Raw genomic sequence first — 16083 nt, 5'->3', positions numbered from 1 at the left:
CAAGAAAATGTGGTATATATACACAATGGAATTCTATGCCTCCATCAGAAAGAATGACATTGCCCCATTTGTTAGGAAATGGAAAGACTTGGAAAAAAATAATGTTAAGTGAAGTAAGCCAGGCCCAAAGAAACATAAGTCCCATGGTTTCCCTTATTTGCAATACCTAGTATTTGCCTGAGACAAGCAGAGACAGTCAGATAAGTTGATGTTAGATGAAATGAATCCCAAGATAAGGACTCAAATGGGTTTTCTTTCTTGCGATTGTTTCTAACATATTTATAAGATGATTTCTTTGTTGCTTTGTATGTCCCTCCCCCATGGTATAACCCATTCTCACTGTATTTGATGTTGGTGTATTTTGTGGAGGGGAAGGGAGAAAACAAATTGTTTAAATAGGGATACAGGTGGACCCATTGCAACAATGAGATGTACAAGATGTTATGTCAAAAATGAACTTTACAACTTTGGCAGGGGGGGAAGGGGGGATGGGAGGGCAGGGATGGTAGGGGAAACAAAGGAGGCAACAATGCTTGATAAGAAAAGTACTCATTACCTTGCTCATGTGATTAACCGCTCTGTAAGGTATTTTCACAATTTAAAAAACTTATTAATAAAAAAAGATAATGTCTGGGGTGAAATAAAGACATCCCTCAGGTTGAAATCTTTGTGTGTGTGTGTGTGTGTGTGTGTGTGTGCATGCTATTCCTGGGGCTTGAACTCAAGGCCAAGGTGTTTTTTTTGCTCACGAATAGTACTCTACCACTTGAGCCACTGCTACACTTCCTGCTTTTTGGTGGTTAATTAGAGAGAGTCTCATGATCTTTCCTCCCCTGGGTAGCTTCAAACTGCAGTTCTCGGATCTCAGCCTCCTTCCTGAGTAGCTAGGATTACAGGTGTGAGTGGCTTGCATCTAAGCACAGGTTGAAGTCTTACTAAGAAGCCACTAAAGCACCTGGCTTGATAAGACAAAAAGAAAAAAAGAAAAGAAAAAAGGATTAACAAAACTGCATGGGAAGTTTTGTGCATCAATGAAACAACACGTCCAGACTTCAGGACTACATGTGCGAGAGGTAGATGTGTTTGCATGAACTGTATTTGTCAGTAACATAACATAGAATAAGGACTTTCAAGACTTTCACATTGTAGTTCTAAAAGGAGAAGAGGATTAGGAACATGACTCAAGTGGTAAAACACCTGCCTAGCAAGCACAAAGCCAGAGGTCAAATGCTGCTACCACAAAAGAAAAAAAAAAAAACAAAGAAGAAAATAAAACTGCGACTTGTTAGTGTTATTATCTTTAAAGGGCAAGTACTGCAGTGCTAAGCAGCAGAAGGACTGGGTAACTGGTTTGTTTAATAGTCAATTCTAACAGACCTTTACAATAAAGGAACATACATACATATATATATATATATCAACTATACAGTTAATATATTAAAGTTATATATATATTAAAGTTATATATACTATACATACAGTCAATTCTAACAGACCTTTACCACGAACATATACACATATGAATCAACTATATACAGTTTTGTATATCACAGTTATATATAATTATATATAGTTACATATATATTCATATATAATTATATGTAAATACATATTGTTATATATAGCATATAATTACATATATTATATATTATATGTAATTGTATGTATAATTATATAGTATACATTTTAGTTATATATAAATAGGTATATAGTTATATATATACTATATAACTTTATAATGATATAATACATAATTATATGCATATAATATATATTATATAGTTTATAACTTATTATATATAATTTATGTTATAATCTATAATTATGTCATTTATAAATATATAATTTATATAGTTTATAGTATATAATATATGTCTATATATTTATAATGTATTATATAATATGTAGTTATATATTAACATATATAACTATATTTAACTAGGAAGCTATATGTAAATAAAATAACATGATATATAACATACTAACACATAGTTATTCATAAATACATAATATATTACATAAAACTCGTATGTTATATGTTATATACTATAATATACTATTAGTATATTATATACTATTATATAAATAGTATATAAGTGTGTATATTAAGTATATATAATATATAGTCATATAATATGTGTTATATGTGAACATATAATATGCATAAGATTATATACATATTATATGTATACCTATTATATGTATTATGTATTATATACTCAATATATAGTTATTTACTGCTTATATACTTTATATATAGTTACATATGAAATACATTTAACTAGGAAGCTATATGTAAGTAGAATTTTTAAAAATGCACTAGTTACAGCTACTCAATCTAGAATAAAAGATCTGAAAATGAAACCTCTTAATGACCCAGTTGGCGGGTTGTGAATGGCTGGCTGGCCTGTGTTTCAGGCCCTGTCTCAATAGCCTCATTGTGGGCTTCTCCACGGGCACCTGTTTGTATAGCGATAACCAGCCTGAAATTTCATCAAAGTAGCTTCTAGAAACCATCTCTGCCTGCTTGTTGTTAAATAGCCTTAAACAAAGACCAATTGATGACCATTCCCTTAATACAGCAAGTATCTTAAATATAATTGGAAAAAACAAATTTGAGTTCTTCACAAAGCAAACAAATATATGCCAAACCCAACTAAATATGTTTTGAAATATTCATAAATTAGATCGGAACAACTATCAATATTTTTATTTATATTATTATAAATATAGGAATAGGTATAAAGAGGGGCTTGAACTCAGGGCCCCAAGCTTACTTGGCTTGCTTGCTAGGCTGGCACTCTATCATTTGAGTCACACCTCTGCCCTGGCTTTTTGCTGGTTATTTTGGAGCTAGAGTCGAATATATCTAGGATTATAGTGGTGAACCACTAGAGCCACTATCAATTATAAATCTGAGGGAAATCATACTTATTCCAAATTTGCACTTTAATTAAATGGCTTCTTTCTTCAATACAAAATATAAGGTTTCTAATATGAGATTTATTTGCAGTCTACATATATGAAGCTATCTTTACTTTCTATAGTGGCTGTGGAAGACATAAAAGTCCTATTTTTTCCCCTAGGGTAAGGAAGTTCCCAAGTGTTAATGCTATTTGAACTCCAAATCCTAGATCCAAAAGACAAAAGCAACAACTACAGCAGCAGCAACAACAAGGAAAAACTTCTCAAGACTGACATTCTAATAAGACTGATTTAAATGTTCTTGACTCAAGACCAATTCACACCTCTATTAAACTCTTGAAAACAAGTAGACAAGGGACAGTTTGGGACTCTGTAATGAAAAGAACACACAATTAGATTTTGAACCCTGTTCTAAGGCATTTGGGAAAACAAGTCAAATACTCTTGTTCTTGTACCCTAAACACCTTTCTTATTTAAATTTAGCTTACATTATCTGTTGTCAGCATCGATTATTTGCTTGCTATAATAGGCAAAATGCTGAAGGAAAAAGAACAAGGAAGGAAACTTTGAAAGTTGAAGACCCACCCCTAAGTTGTAGAACTTACTCTCTAGGGTAAGTAAGAAGAAGGGAGTAAGGGTAGGAGTGGAGTAAAACACAAGTGGCCAGGCAGGATTTGCTAAGCACTAAATACAATGTTCTAGCAGTGTTATTTACAGTAGTCTGAACTCAGAAGCAATCTAAATGTCCATCAACAGATAAATGGATAAACAAAATGGAGTAGATGTATATAATGGAATGTTATTCAGCCTCAAGATAAAAGAAAAAAAGGAGCAAGACTCATACATGCTCCAACAGGGCTGCATCTTGAAAATATTTTGCTAACTGAAAATAGTTTGCTAACTGAAGTAAACCAGACATTAAAAAAACGATTCCATTTATATAAGAAACCTAGAATGGATAGATTCATAGAGGCTGAAAATACAGTGGTGGTTAATAGGGGTTAGTAGAGATAGTTATAAGGGAGTTCGTTTTTATTGGCAAGGAATTTTAGTTGGGGCTCATGAAAGCATTCTGAAAATTAATAATGGTGATAGGGGTTCAATCCTGGGAATATCCCCCAATGTTGCCAAATGGTACATAGGAATATAACTAAAATGACATGTACGAATATAACTAAAATGGCAAAGAATCTGTTACATGTTTCACTGTAACACAAAAGAAAGCCAGTGACAGGTGGCTGGTTTCTGTAATCCTAGGTACTCAAAAGACTGAGATCAGAAGATCCAGATACAAAACCAGGTAAATCCATGAAATTCTTATCTCCACCAAAAGGCCAGAAGTAGAGCTATGGCTCAAGTGGTAAAGTACCTGCCTTGAGCACAAAATCTAGGGACAATGCCCAGGCCTTCAGTTCAAGTCCCAGGACCCAGGACCAACACACACACACACACACACACACACACACACACACACACACACACACACACACACACACACACAGGGTCCCAACAATAATAGAGAATGAAGAGGTTTAGGTTTTGTTTGTGTGCTTGTGCCAGTACTGGGACTTAAACTCACTGCCTGAGCACTATCCCTTAGCTTATCAAAAGCTCAAAGCTGGCACTCTACTATTTGAATCACAATTCAGTTTGTGGCTTTTGCTGGTTAACTGGAGATGAGCCTCATAACCTTCCTGACCAGGCTGGCTTTGAACCATGATCCTCAGACCTCAGCCTTCACAGTAGCTAGGATTTACAGGCCTGCACTTCCAGCATCTGGCCTGGATGATGAATTTTTTTAAGCAAGAGAAATAGCTGATTCTTCCTGGGAATGAAAGGACTGTCAGAATGGCTAGAAAGCTAGAAACATGGCTATTTTTTTTTTTTTTGGTGCCAGTCCTGGGGCTTGAACTCAAGGCCTGAGCTCTGTCTCTGAGCTGCTTCTACTCAAGGCTAGTGCTTTACCACTTGTGCCACAGCACCACTTCTGCTTTTTTCTGTTTATGTGGTACTAAGGTATGGAACCCAGGGCTTAATGCATGCTAGGCAAGCACTCTATAAATAAGCCACATTCCCAGGCTGAAACAGCTATTTTTAAGAGAAATGGCTAAAACTAAAAAACAACTTCATGCTCATAATTTTGTCAATCTTGATGAATTTCAAATACATATTTCAGGAAAAACTTTTAATTTAAGATCTACCAACCAAATTCTTCTTCCGAAGAACACACAAGCTCCAAAATAAAGTGATTTTTTTTTAAAGCAGAAGGTTAGTGAGGGAGAATTAGAAAATGAGGTTCTGACTAATCATAAAAATGCAGTGGGGGCTGGGAAGGAGGCTCAGTGGTAGAGTGCTTGCCTTGCATGCATGAGGCCCTGGGTTCGATTCCTCAGCACCACATAAGCAGGAAAAAAAAAGCCGGAAGTGGCGCTGTGGCTCAAGCGGTAGAACGCTAGCCTTGAGCTGAAGAGCTGAGGGACAGCGCCCAGGCCCAGAGTTCAGGCCCACGACTGGACCCAAAAAATAAAAATTAATACATAAAAATAAACAAATAAAAATGCAGTGTTTTGCAGGGTGCCAGTGGCTCATGCCTGTAATCCTAGCTACTCAGAAGCTGAGATCTGAGCCACTTATTTCCAATTAACCACCAAAGAAAGCTGTTCAAGTGGTAGAATGCTAGGCTTGAGGGGGGGAAAAATGTTCAGGCCCTAAGTTCAAGCCCCAGGACCATTATAGACCCAGAAAGAAAGACAAGAAAAAAAAATGCAGGAGTTTTTCAAAGTAGCAACAGATACACTATATGGAAGTACACCAGAAACTGTGTGGCAAGATTATAAATCCTGATTTCTACCAGTTTTCCTAAGGTCTGCAGAATACACCTCATTAGAATCTTAAATGGCTGCCAGCTTGTAAAGCAACTGTAAGACCTGGTTGTAAAACCACATTCCCTTCTGCTGCTTCCCTGGGCCACAGGACAGGTACCAAGAATTTCTGGTTACATCTTCAGGAGTGCTGTTGAATTTTGTTCCCATCATCCACCCTCTCTGGGCAGGTTCTGGACTGCTTAGCCTCTCCATCCGGGTGTTCAGGCTATCACCAAACATGAGAAACATTTATTTACAAGATGTCCCAGGAACCAGGTTAATGAACCCAGGGCATGCTACTGACTAACTGAGCTCAGCGCCGAGTTTCCTCTGTGTTCAAAGAGGAGACCGAAGCCAATGAAGAACGCAAGACTGATGCAGCTCAGCAGCATAAGATTCATGTGCTAAGATTCATTCAAGGAGCCCTAACATCCAACATTTCACACTTGGACAAAAGAAGACAGGCCTCTGAACTGCCCCAGGACTCACCCAACCATGAGTTCCAAAGAGTAGAATAGACCATCTCTACAATGTTGTGGAACTCTGGCATCTAGCAGTAGAGGTATTGTTGGACCTAAATTAAATGCATGGCAAATGATTCTACTGTAAATACAGACTTTCACAAGTAATTATAGAGGGTACGCTTTAAGCCCTGTGATAAAGTGTAATGTAATAACAGGTGTTTCTTTACATCTCAGATTTTTTTTCAGAACGAAATGAACTTTATAGATTGTCCAGGTTGGTTTAGAACACAAAGGCCTTTCTAGATATGGAAATCTGAAACTGCCAACTAAAAAAATGAAACAGGAAATACTCCCACATACTTTATCCTTTCTTCTTGAAACTGAGGCTCTAATTCCTAGAACATATGCAGTAAGAGTATATTTCAACTGATAACATTTTTAACTCTAGTACATGCCTACAGAGAGTCAAAACAACTAGCCATCATCAACACGCAGGAAAAATCACCCATTTTATATGATATTAAAAACCAGCAATTAGCCAGGCGCTGGTGGCTCACACCTGTAATCCTAGCTACTCAGGAGTCTGAGATCTGAGGATCGCAGTTCAAAGCCAGCCTGGGCAGGAAAGTCCGTGAGACTCTTATCTCCAATAAACCACTCAGAAAACTGGAAGTGGCGCAGTGGCTCAAGTGGTAGAGTGCTAGCCTTGAGCTGAAGAGCTGAGAGACAGCGTTCAGGCCCAGAGCTCAAGCCCCATGACCAAAACAAACAAACAAACAAACAAAATCAGCAGTTAAAAGCAGCAGAATGTGCCATTTCTAATGCAAAGCATCTAAATTTTTTAAAATCTTAATATTTATGCTTCAGAGCTCATGCGTCATAGTTATGTACCATGGTTCATGAAGCAGAAATACTTACAACTACCTGTGAAATAGATCTCTCACTAAAGAAGTAGATGTCAATTATTAAGAGAGAAATTTGGGGGATTGGGGATATGGCTCAAGTGGTCAGGCTTAAGACCTGACGCCAAATACCAGTATAGGAAGGAAGGGAAGAAGGGAAGAAGGGAAGAAAGGAGGGAGAGAGGGAGGAAGGAAGGAAGGAAGGAAGGAAGGAAGAAAGAAAGAAAGAAAGAAAGAAAGAAAGAAAGAAAGAAAGAAAGAAAGAAAGGAAGGAAGGAAGGAAGGAATTTTCCTATAGAAATAATTCTATCAATTTCAAAATGTATATGCCATAACATGGGGCTTATTTTGTTGTTGTTGCAGCTTTTAATCAAGAAGTGAAAATAAACATAATATACATAAAAGTAACTTCCAGTGCCAAATTTGGGTTTGCAATACATTTCTATGAATTATTTTCCCAAGTGAAAATGCAGCTCAGCTTTTTTTTTTTTTTAAGAATCTACATTCATTTCAAACATGTTCAGAAAGCCGAACACATGTGTTAGCCATTCTGCCTGGCACAGTAAAATGCAAAAACTTTCTGAGTTAGATGTTGTGGGTTTTCTTTTTTCACTTCTTATCCAATTATATTGAGAAAAACCAAAGGACATCTGACATCAGGATGAAAATCAGAGACAATGGCAGAAAGGAATTTCCTAACTCAGAAATCAAATCGCTGGACATTCCTTCCTCGGTCATGCATATTTTGAAACAAAGCTCGCCACATTCTCCTTTCCTCACTTGAGCTTTGGGGGACACCCCTCTAAATAACAGGTTCCTTTGGGGAGTTTGTAAAGCATACAGATCCTACAGCACCAAGCAGGCAGGACTTCCTGGAGAAATCACTGCCAGCCAGAATTTGAGTCAGGTAGAAACTTCTTTCACTTTCCCTGGTTACCTTTCTCTCACACAAAAAGTGATGAATCACACACACACACACACACACACACACACACACACACACACACAAGAATCCAAATGGTTGGAAAACTGAAGTATAGCGAGGAATACATCTTAACCTAAAAGCATTCCCTATTCTTCTGGACAGAGAAAGGTTGTGAGAGTAACTAACCACGCTTTGCTTTCTTTGCTGTTTAGAAATCATTAATGCCCCTGGTTTTAATAATGTATGAATGACAGTTCCGTGTGTCAGAACACATGCTTAGAATCCCAGGACTCCAAGGGACAAAACAGGAGAAGTGGCCAGAGTTCCAGGATCCATGAGACCAATCGTTTTGGAGGAGTGCTCTGGTATAGAAAGGGCTGAGCTTCAGCAAATATAGTTTGCAACTGTAGAACACACAATTATATATATATATATATATATATATATAAGTTATAACTAATATAAGTTATCACTGTATTATATATATACATATTCATTTTGACCTCTTTGTGCAGAAGGGAACACTTTAGGACAGGTACAGGGGAAACTGCCTACAAATTTACCTATTCATTGGCATTTACAAAAGTGCAGTTGTCTACTCCTGTTTCCATCTACTTAACAAATATTCTTAAATTCCTTTACTGTGCATCCGGGTACTGTGCTGGGTGAAAGATGACCCAGAAATGGCCAAAGCATTGGTCTTAGTGGCCAAGAGGCCTTTTAGGAACTTCCAAGTTGATTGTCTCACTCCCCCACCCCTCCCGCTTTTCCCCAAAGCAATCTAGCAAGTAGCTGAGAAGCCAGCAGCCAAGCAAACTGTAGCATCTTCACAGGCAACCTGGATCTCAGCTTCCCCGGGTCAGTTGTTATTGTCAAGAGATTGAGGCCGAGTTGTTTCCCCTCTCCCCCTAATATACAACTGTTATTGGGCGGTTGATTGTGCTTTATATAGCTGTTTAATTACATAATAAAATGGGAAAGCCCACTTGCTTATATTTTTCCCTTCCCTTCTCAGAGCAGACGTTGGTAAACCTTGGACAATGAAGGAGATGACTGAATCAAGGTTTTGTGGGATTCTTGGGCCATAACAAGACACATAACCAAAGCCTGTGGTAATCAGAAATGCACTGTGCCATCAGCCAGATAGCATTAGACCAAGAGGTGCCAGGACCTGTGCAGCTAATGGCTAAAGGGGCTGCAACAGGTCAAAGGAAGGGAGAAGGGAAGAAAAGTCAGGTAGGCAGATGGATTTTCTCTGGGCTCCATCTTCATCTTCTCCCTGTCAGGAAGAAGTGCAACATTTCCAGAAAAGGCTGCAAGTTCTCCGGGGACTTTGATTTATGAAGATTTACTCCCTTCCCCTTTGTAAAGCTGTTAGCAGAAAGTGCTGACTGGCTGGCCAGAAGATTTCTCATCAATGCTCTTTGATTGTATTTTGCAAACAAAATGCCTGTTGCTTGGTAACATTTCACTTGAGCTTGACCTTCTCCGAAAGTTATTGCTATCAGATTCGATTTACACTGTCCTCCTGTGATTACTGTAATCTTTTAAACTCAAGAGTTCATCCATCAGGGAAAAGAAAAGTTGGTTGTGTAAGTGGTAAGCAGGCTAGCCGCCAGATTTATAACACGGGGGATTGTGCTGGGGGATTCTGCCCTAGAGCACTGGATTCTGGTTCGTTGTCAGAGCACGCTGCTACACCACATCTCTGCAAAGAGGAGCAAGCTGAGGCCAGGCAAATATACTGATAGGTTGCCCAGGTGAACTTGAGCTTCAGATAAGTAAAGAAAAAGGTTTTCACATATGTCCCTTGCAATCTCTGGCATCTGATTGGTGGTGGTGTTTTTTAAATCTGGTTGCATGGATTTTGCTCAATCTGCTCTGGGTACTCACCCTGATGTTGGTGGCTCAGCACCCCAAAAGCCAGCTCTGGACAAAGGTTTTTAAGTAACAGCTGTGCTCTCCATTTACTCCTTTTTGATCCACTTGTATTTTTAAGCCCCTGGCTTCAAGTTAACCATTTTAAAACCAGACTGTGTTTTCCAATTCCTGGGTACACTTCAGTCTTATGATCCAGCCCTAACTTTCTGGATGGTTCTTATTCTGCAGCCCAAAGAGTTTCCTTTCTTGCCTTGGGTAAGATCTCCCAGAACAGACTGACCAGGGACTTCTCTTTAGGACATTTTTTTTAATGCAGCAAAATTAAAAAGATGAAAACAGACCATGAAGAAACCCAATCCAGCTGGGGCTGAAAAGCCCAATGCAAACATGAAGTAAAGAAAGGCTTTCAAAAATCTCCCAACTTCTGTCTTAACTTTCCCCCTTCACAAGCAAACAAACCAAACAGGAAAGGAGGTCCTCGCTTCCTGTTCCAGCTGCTCTCCTATCCCCTCACCAAATTTGCCTTCTCCTTTTCCTTCACAGACAAGTTGTATTTATCCTGATCATGGGTCTAGACTTACAGATCTTTCCTCTCAAGGCACCTGGGTGGAGGGGCCAGCGGAAGAAGCCCGGGTAGGGAAGAAAGCCACAACCCGAAAGATTGCAGCTTCTCACCTTGGCTGTGACCCTTAACTTCTCTCAACTCTAAAGCACCAAGTCCTGAAAGGCGGGCTGGGCTGGTAGAGAATGCTGATTCAGATACTCCAGCAGCAAAAAGACATCCTGCTGTTTTTAACAGGAGGCAGGGTTTAAGGGAAATGAAAAGAATAAACAAAATACCTTAGTATATAGAGAAAGACAATACAGAGAGACTATTAAGTGAATTTGGAGCTCAATCAAAATCTAACAATTCTAAGTCGGGCACAGATGGCAATCCAAAAGCAAGAGAGATCTACAATTTTAAAAAATTAAATATACACTTTAAAGCTGGGCATCAATGGCTCCCCACTGTAATTCTAGCTACTTAGGAGGCTGAGATCTAAGGATTATGGTTTGAAGTCAGCCCGGACAGGGAAGTCATGAGACTATTTTAAATTCACCAAACTACCGGAAGCGGTTGGTAGAGTGGTTGAGTAGAAAAAACTACGGGACAGGCTCTGAGATCAAGTCCTAGTACTAGCGCGCGCGCGCGCGCGCGCGCGCACACACACACACACACACACACTTCCTTTAACCCATCCATCTATAGCTAGAAGGCTAGAAGTACAATAAATAGGATAGAGAAATTCTTCTTAGAAATTACACTGAAAAGGATGTTTAAACCTGTCCCATCTTTACTTAAATTCCTTTTTATATACATTCCTTAAATTTTTTTTGTTTTGGTACTGGTCCTGGAGCTTGAACTCAGGGCACTGTCTCTGAGCTTCTATGTTGAAGAATAGCACTCTACCATTTGAGCCATTGGTCTGCTTCTGGTTTTTTATGGTTCATTGGAGAGAGAAAAAAAATCTCAAGGACTCTTCCTGCTGGGGCAGACTTCAAACCACGATCCTCAGCTCTCAGACCCTTGAATGGAGTGAGCCACCAGCACCCAGCCTTTTGAAGAATCTGATATAGGATTTGGCAAATATTTATTTCAGATATGAAGCTGAGTTTGACATTCATGTGTCACTCCCTGAACATAGTGGGTTTTCTCTAGACATGCCCTGCAAACATCCTTCCTAAGGCAAGTTCTTTTCTCAAAGATTTCTAGACAGGACAAAATACCCCATGTGCCCATACACCTGCCTTTGTATGGGGGGGAGGCAGACACTTCTCCACAGCTATGTACCAAAGAGGCCATTGGCCCTAAAAAAAAAAAAAAGTCCAACCAGGTTTTAAAAAGTAAAGTTCACAAAATCGTAGATCTACAGGATTTCACTGCCAATATTTAGAGATTCCTGTGGGTCTAAGAATTTACTACCATCAATGAGCTACTTAGCAGGGGTATCTGATATGTTTCTAAATATGCATGGTATGTTACAAATATATTACAAGAGCAAATGCAGGAAAGGTATAAACACATACAGCGGCTTCCATCAGATTTCTTTAACTTCAGCATCACACAGACTCTTTTCGTTTTTACATGCATTGCACAGAAGGGACCCACTTGTATGTTCCTATTTCTACAGGAAAAACAATTATCTGGTGTTTTTTTTTCCGACCTCCACACTGTGTTGGAGATTAGATTTAAGGAATAGTATTACAGGAGTCAAAATAATTGAAGAAGAAAACCAGAGCTATGTAAATGAATGTGTAGGTATGTGGTTGACCAGATGGTAACTGGGCTTCTAAATCCCTCACAACTTAATTTTTTAAAGATATCTCTCTTACCTTTCCTTGCAATTACTTGCTTTCAATTTGGAAACCTTAGGGTATCCTTGCATACTTGGTAAAGAGAGGAAAAGAGGGAGGAAAGGATAGAGGGGAAGGGAGAGGAGAGAGAGAGAGGAAAAAAAACATCAGGTCTAATTTGTCTAGTCTTAATCTTTTGCCCTTTTTTATTCCCCCAAAGCTTATGTTCTGTTGCTACTGCAGCTGCTACTCTGCCTTTCCTCCTGCCCCTACTTCTCTTTCTTATGACTCTCTAACGGGCTATTTCAGAGAACCGAGGGGCATAGGATGTATGTAAAGAAATCTCCTCTTAGACAAGGACCACGTTACCCAACGCAGTGTGAATGTAGCAAAGTGCTACCTCTGACATTAACTCTGACTTTTGCTGTCGTCCTGGGCGGGGTAGGGGTGGTGGTAGAATAACGGCTAGGAAAACTAACAATGGAAAGTCTGAGAAGAGATGACAGGTGTAGTGGTGTCTGTTTGTAATCCCAGCACTCAAGAGGCTGAGGCGGGAGAATGAAGAGGTCAGCCTGGGCTCTGTGGTGAGACGCTGTTTCAACGAAAATTAAGGAAGAGACACTTTTACAGCTGAGATCCAAATTTCCTAGCGACAAAACCAGGACACTCTTCCTGCATCTTCTCTGTAGCAAAACCATAACTATGAGGAGAGGAGAGACAGAAGAGAGACAACTGGGAAAGGTGCATGCCTCAGAGAAAGGCTTATCCCCCCCCCCCTATTCAGTATCCACCAAGCACTTGTTCAGTAAACTCTTCTGCCCCTCCTTTAAAACACCCTCTCACAGAAACTGTCTGCAGGGCTTCAGGCCTAGACAGCAGAACTGAGTAGAGGGGCAAGGCCCTGGATCTAGGCTACAGGCTCCTTTCTCACTCCAATCCAGTGAGGACAGCTTCTCCATTCCACACAGCAATAGCCCAATGCTCCAGAAAGTCACTCTGCAGGCAGGGGTAGCTTTGGGGGTGAATGGGAAGCCACTGTACCTCAGTCCACTGTAAGCAAGGAGAGGCGAAACAAAACCTCCAAGAGCAGGAAAAGGGACTTCATTTCTACCAGTGGGCTTCAAAGGAGCATCTCCCAAAGATTCTGAGCACCTCACATCGGAGTTGGGGATGTACCTGGAGCCTGTATTGTGTGTGGGTGTTACAAGTAGATGGTATAGAAAGAATGAGGCACTCAATTTTCAGAAAACCCAAAATGGGGCCCCCTTAACAGCTGCTAACTACACACGTTTGAGTCTTCATTTTGTTATAAAACCAAATGATGGTGGGGGCGGGGTGTTACAAATTGGTTCCGATAATATACTTTTAAATAATATATATCGTTTTGCACTGTTAGTCCTGAGAACACAGAAACTTAGCAAAACGTGTGATAAACCGCAAGGCTGCACAACTAGGGCTGGCTTGGCAAATGGAATGAGAGATTTTTTTTTTTTAACTAGAGGGAGACCCGGGGGCACAGGGGAAACGGAGGTCAATTCCAGAACTCAGTAAATTTGACCCTTCACTTCCTATAGGAAGACCGTGGGCCTTCCACTCTGGAATTCTAGCATATCAACTCCCCTGAGGAAGCGAGCTTTCCTTTGAGTATAACGAAACCGTCCATACACTCTACTGAAATTCAAGAAGCTGGAGACTCTCTGGGAGGAAAGAAACTGAGGGATCCGTTCCACTGGAGAGAAATGAAATGAAGGAAAGAGATAGATCGAAAGGGGATGCATATCCACCTAGGAGTGGAGGAAAGGAGAGGGGAGGAAAGAAGAAAGCGGGGAGAAAGGGAGACAAGAAAGCCTTCGCTCTGAACCCTGGTTTTTGCAAGCTGAGGCCCAAAGCCACCTGGAAAACTGCTTTCCCCAAGAGGTTTTCCCTCTGCTGTGTAGGTCAAGTTTTGTTTTTACTTCTTCAACCCACATGAAAAAAACTAAGGCAGCCTGGGAAACGGCAAAAAAAAAAAAAAAGACCAAAGTTGTGCCTAAGGAATTGATCCTGGACAAGCCTGAAATAGCTGTTGTGTCTTTTGAGTACCCAGAATGAGGCTTCTTTCAACTAAAAGGTAAGTCTGGGGGAAGGCGCAGCGCGCAGCTAACAGGATTACAGGTTCACTCAAGTCGGTAACTCATCCAAGCCCTGGGCATTGGCTCGGAACCTGCACCTGCCAAAGGCCTGCCCGGCAAACGTGAGGCCCTGGAAAGCCACCCAGAAAGCCTGATCGATCGCAGGGTGCACGGTGCGCGGGAGCGAGCTCCGAGTTCGGAACCCCACACTTTCTGCTAAACTCAAGGCAAGGGACCTGGCGAGGCCGATGCACCGGTGCACGGTCCGGTCCCGCCTTGGGGCTCCAGGGTTCCCCCCCCTCTCTCTCACACACACACACCGAAGTCTGCGCTCACCTGGCTTGGCGAGTTGCGCGTGCAGCGCCCCGGCCTGGGCCTCGCTGGCCCAGCGCAGCGCGGCGGCCGCGGCCAATTCAGCGGCCGGGCGCGGAGGCGGCGGTGGCGGCGGCGGCGGCAGCGGCGGTGGCGGCGGCGGCGGCGGCTGGGACGCCTGCGAGGCTGGCGGCTGCGGGGTGGCCGCGGGGTCCCCGGGTGGAGGCCCGGGCAGCGCGCGCAGCGAGTCGGGGATGAGGCTCTCCAGGCTCTCGTTGGCCTGCTGCCGGCGCAAGGCCACCTGCGCCGCCATGACCCGCTGCCTCTCGATGATGAGGATGCACTTCTCGCAGGTGCAGTCCTTGAAGCGGCAGTAACGCTTGTGGCCCTTGAGCCAGGACAGCACGCCGTGGTTGCGGCAGCGCGCGCACTTGGGCGTGCGCTGCAGGGGCGCCCGCGGTGGCTGCGACACCGGGCCGCCCATGTACAGGTAGGGAGATCCGTAGCCGTTCATGCCCGGGACGCCCGGGAGAGTGGAAGGGGGCTGGCGGCTGGATCAGGCCAGCGGGGCGCTCCGAGATGGCGGGGCCCAGGAGGGCTCAACTCCAGGGAGATGACGATCGGCCTCCGGAAGGCTGCAATCCCCACCTCGAGGACTTCACTTCCCCTCTCCGCGTGCGTCCCGGAGCGAGCGGCGGCGTGGTGGGGAAGGGGGGGGCGGCGGTGGCGCAGCCGTCTGTCTCTCCAGATCCTGAAGCGCTGACTCCCGGCCTCGACCTCCCAGGCTTGGTCCCCGCCGATCTCCACCGTCCCCCCCCCCACGCCCGCCGTCGAGGGCCGCGTCCCGACCCGCACAGCTCCACCCTCGCGCACGTCCTCCTCTTCCCACACGCCGCCCGGGCCGCCGCCAGAAGCTGGCCCGAGCTCCGGTTTACCCACCGATCCGACGCTTCTGCAGCTGCGGTCTCGGCTGGTCCCCGGGGCTCCGCACCTCCTCCGCCGCCCGCCCTCCCTCCCTCCTTCCCCTCCCTCCCCCCCGGCCCCTCCCCGTCCCCCGCCACCCCCCCTCTCCACCACTCCCCGGGTCCCGCGTCTCTCGGCCCTCCTCTACCCCACGCTCTCCTGTTCCTCCACGCAAGGGGGTCCTCGCACTTCACCTTCCTCGCCACCTGCAAGCCAGGCCACTCTCGCGGGGGGCGCTCACGGCCCCCCCATTCCGCTCAGCCCTCGCGCGCGCTACCCGCTCGGGGAGGCGGGAGGGACTGCGTGGCGCGGGTGCGTCGCGGTGCGCTCCGGGGCAGGGAAGGGGAGGGGTCTGCCCCGGTGAGGGGGGGCGGGTCCCCCACACGCCAGCGCCGCGGCGAA

At 43.2% G+C, this 16083-nt stretch overlaps 1 protein-coding gene across 1 annotated transcript in view; it reads right to left on the bottom strand.

Annotated features, from left to right (window-relative positions):
- The window catches only part of Dmrt3 (doublesex and mab-3 related transcription factor 3), a 17692-nt gene extending 2460 nt beyond the window's left edge, over window positions 1-15232 (bottom strand). The window contains exon 1 of the mRNA XM_013018430.1: window positions 14743-15232. Coding sequence (XP_012873884.1) covers window positions 14743-15232 — 490 coding nt within the window. The remainder of the gene's footprint in view (window positions 1-14742) is intronic.
- Between the last annotated feature and the right edge of the window lie 851 nt (window positions 15233-16083).

This window comes from Dipodomys ordii, unplaced genomic scaffold, assembly GCF_000151885.1.
Source record: "Dipodomys ordii isolate 6190 unplaced genomic scaffold, Dord_2.0 Scaffold40, whole genome shotgun sequence".
NCBI lineage: Eukaryota > Metazoa > Chordata > Mammalia > Rodentia > Heteromyidae > Dipodomys > Dipodomys ordii.
The sequence above is the reverse complement of the archived record's forward strand: the minus strand, read 5'-3'. Positions and strand labels throughout refer to the sequence as shown.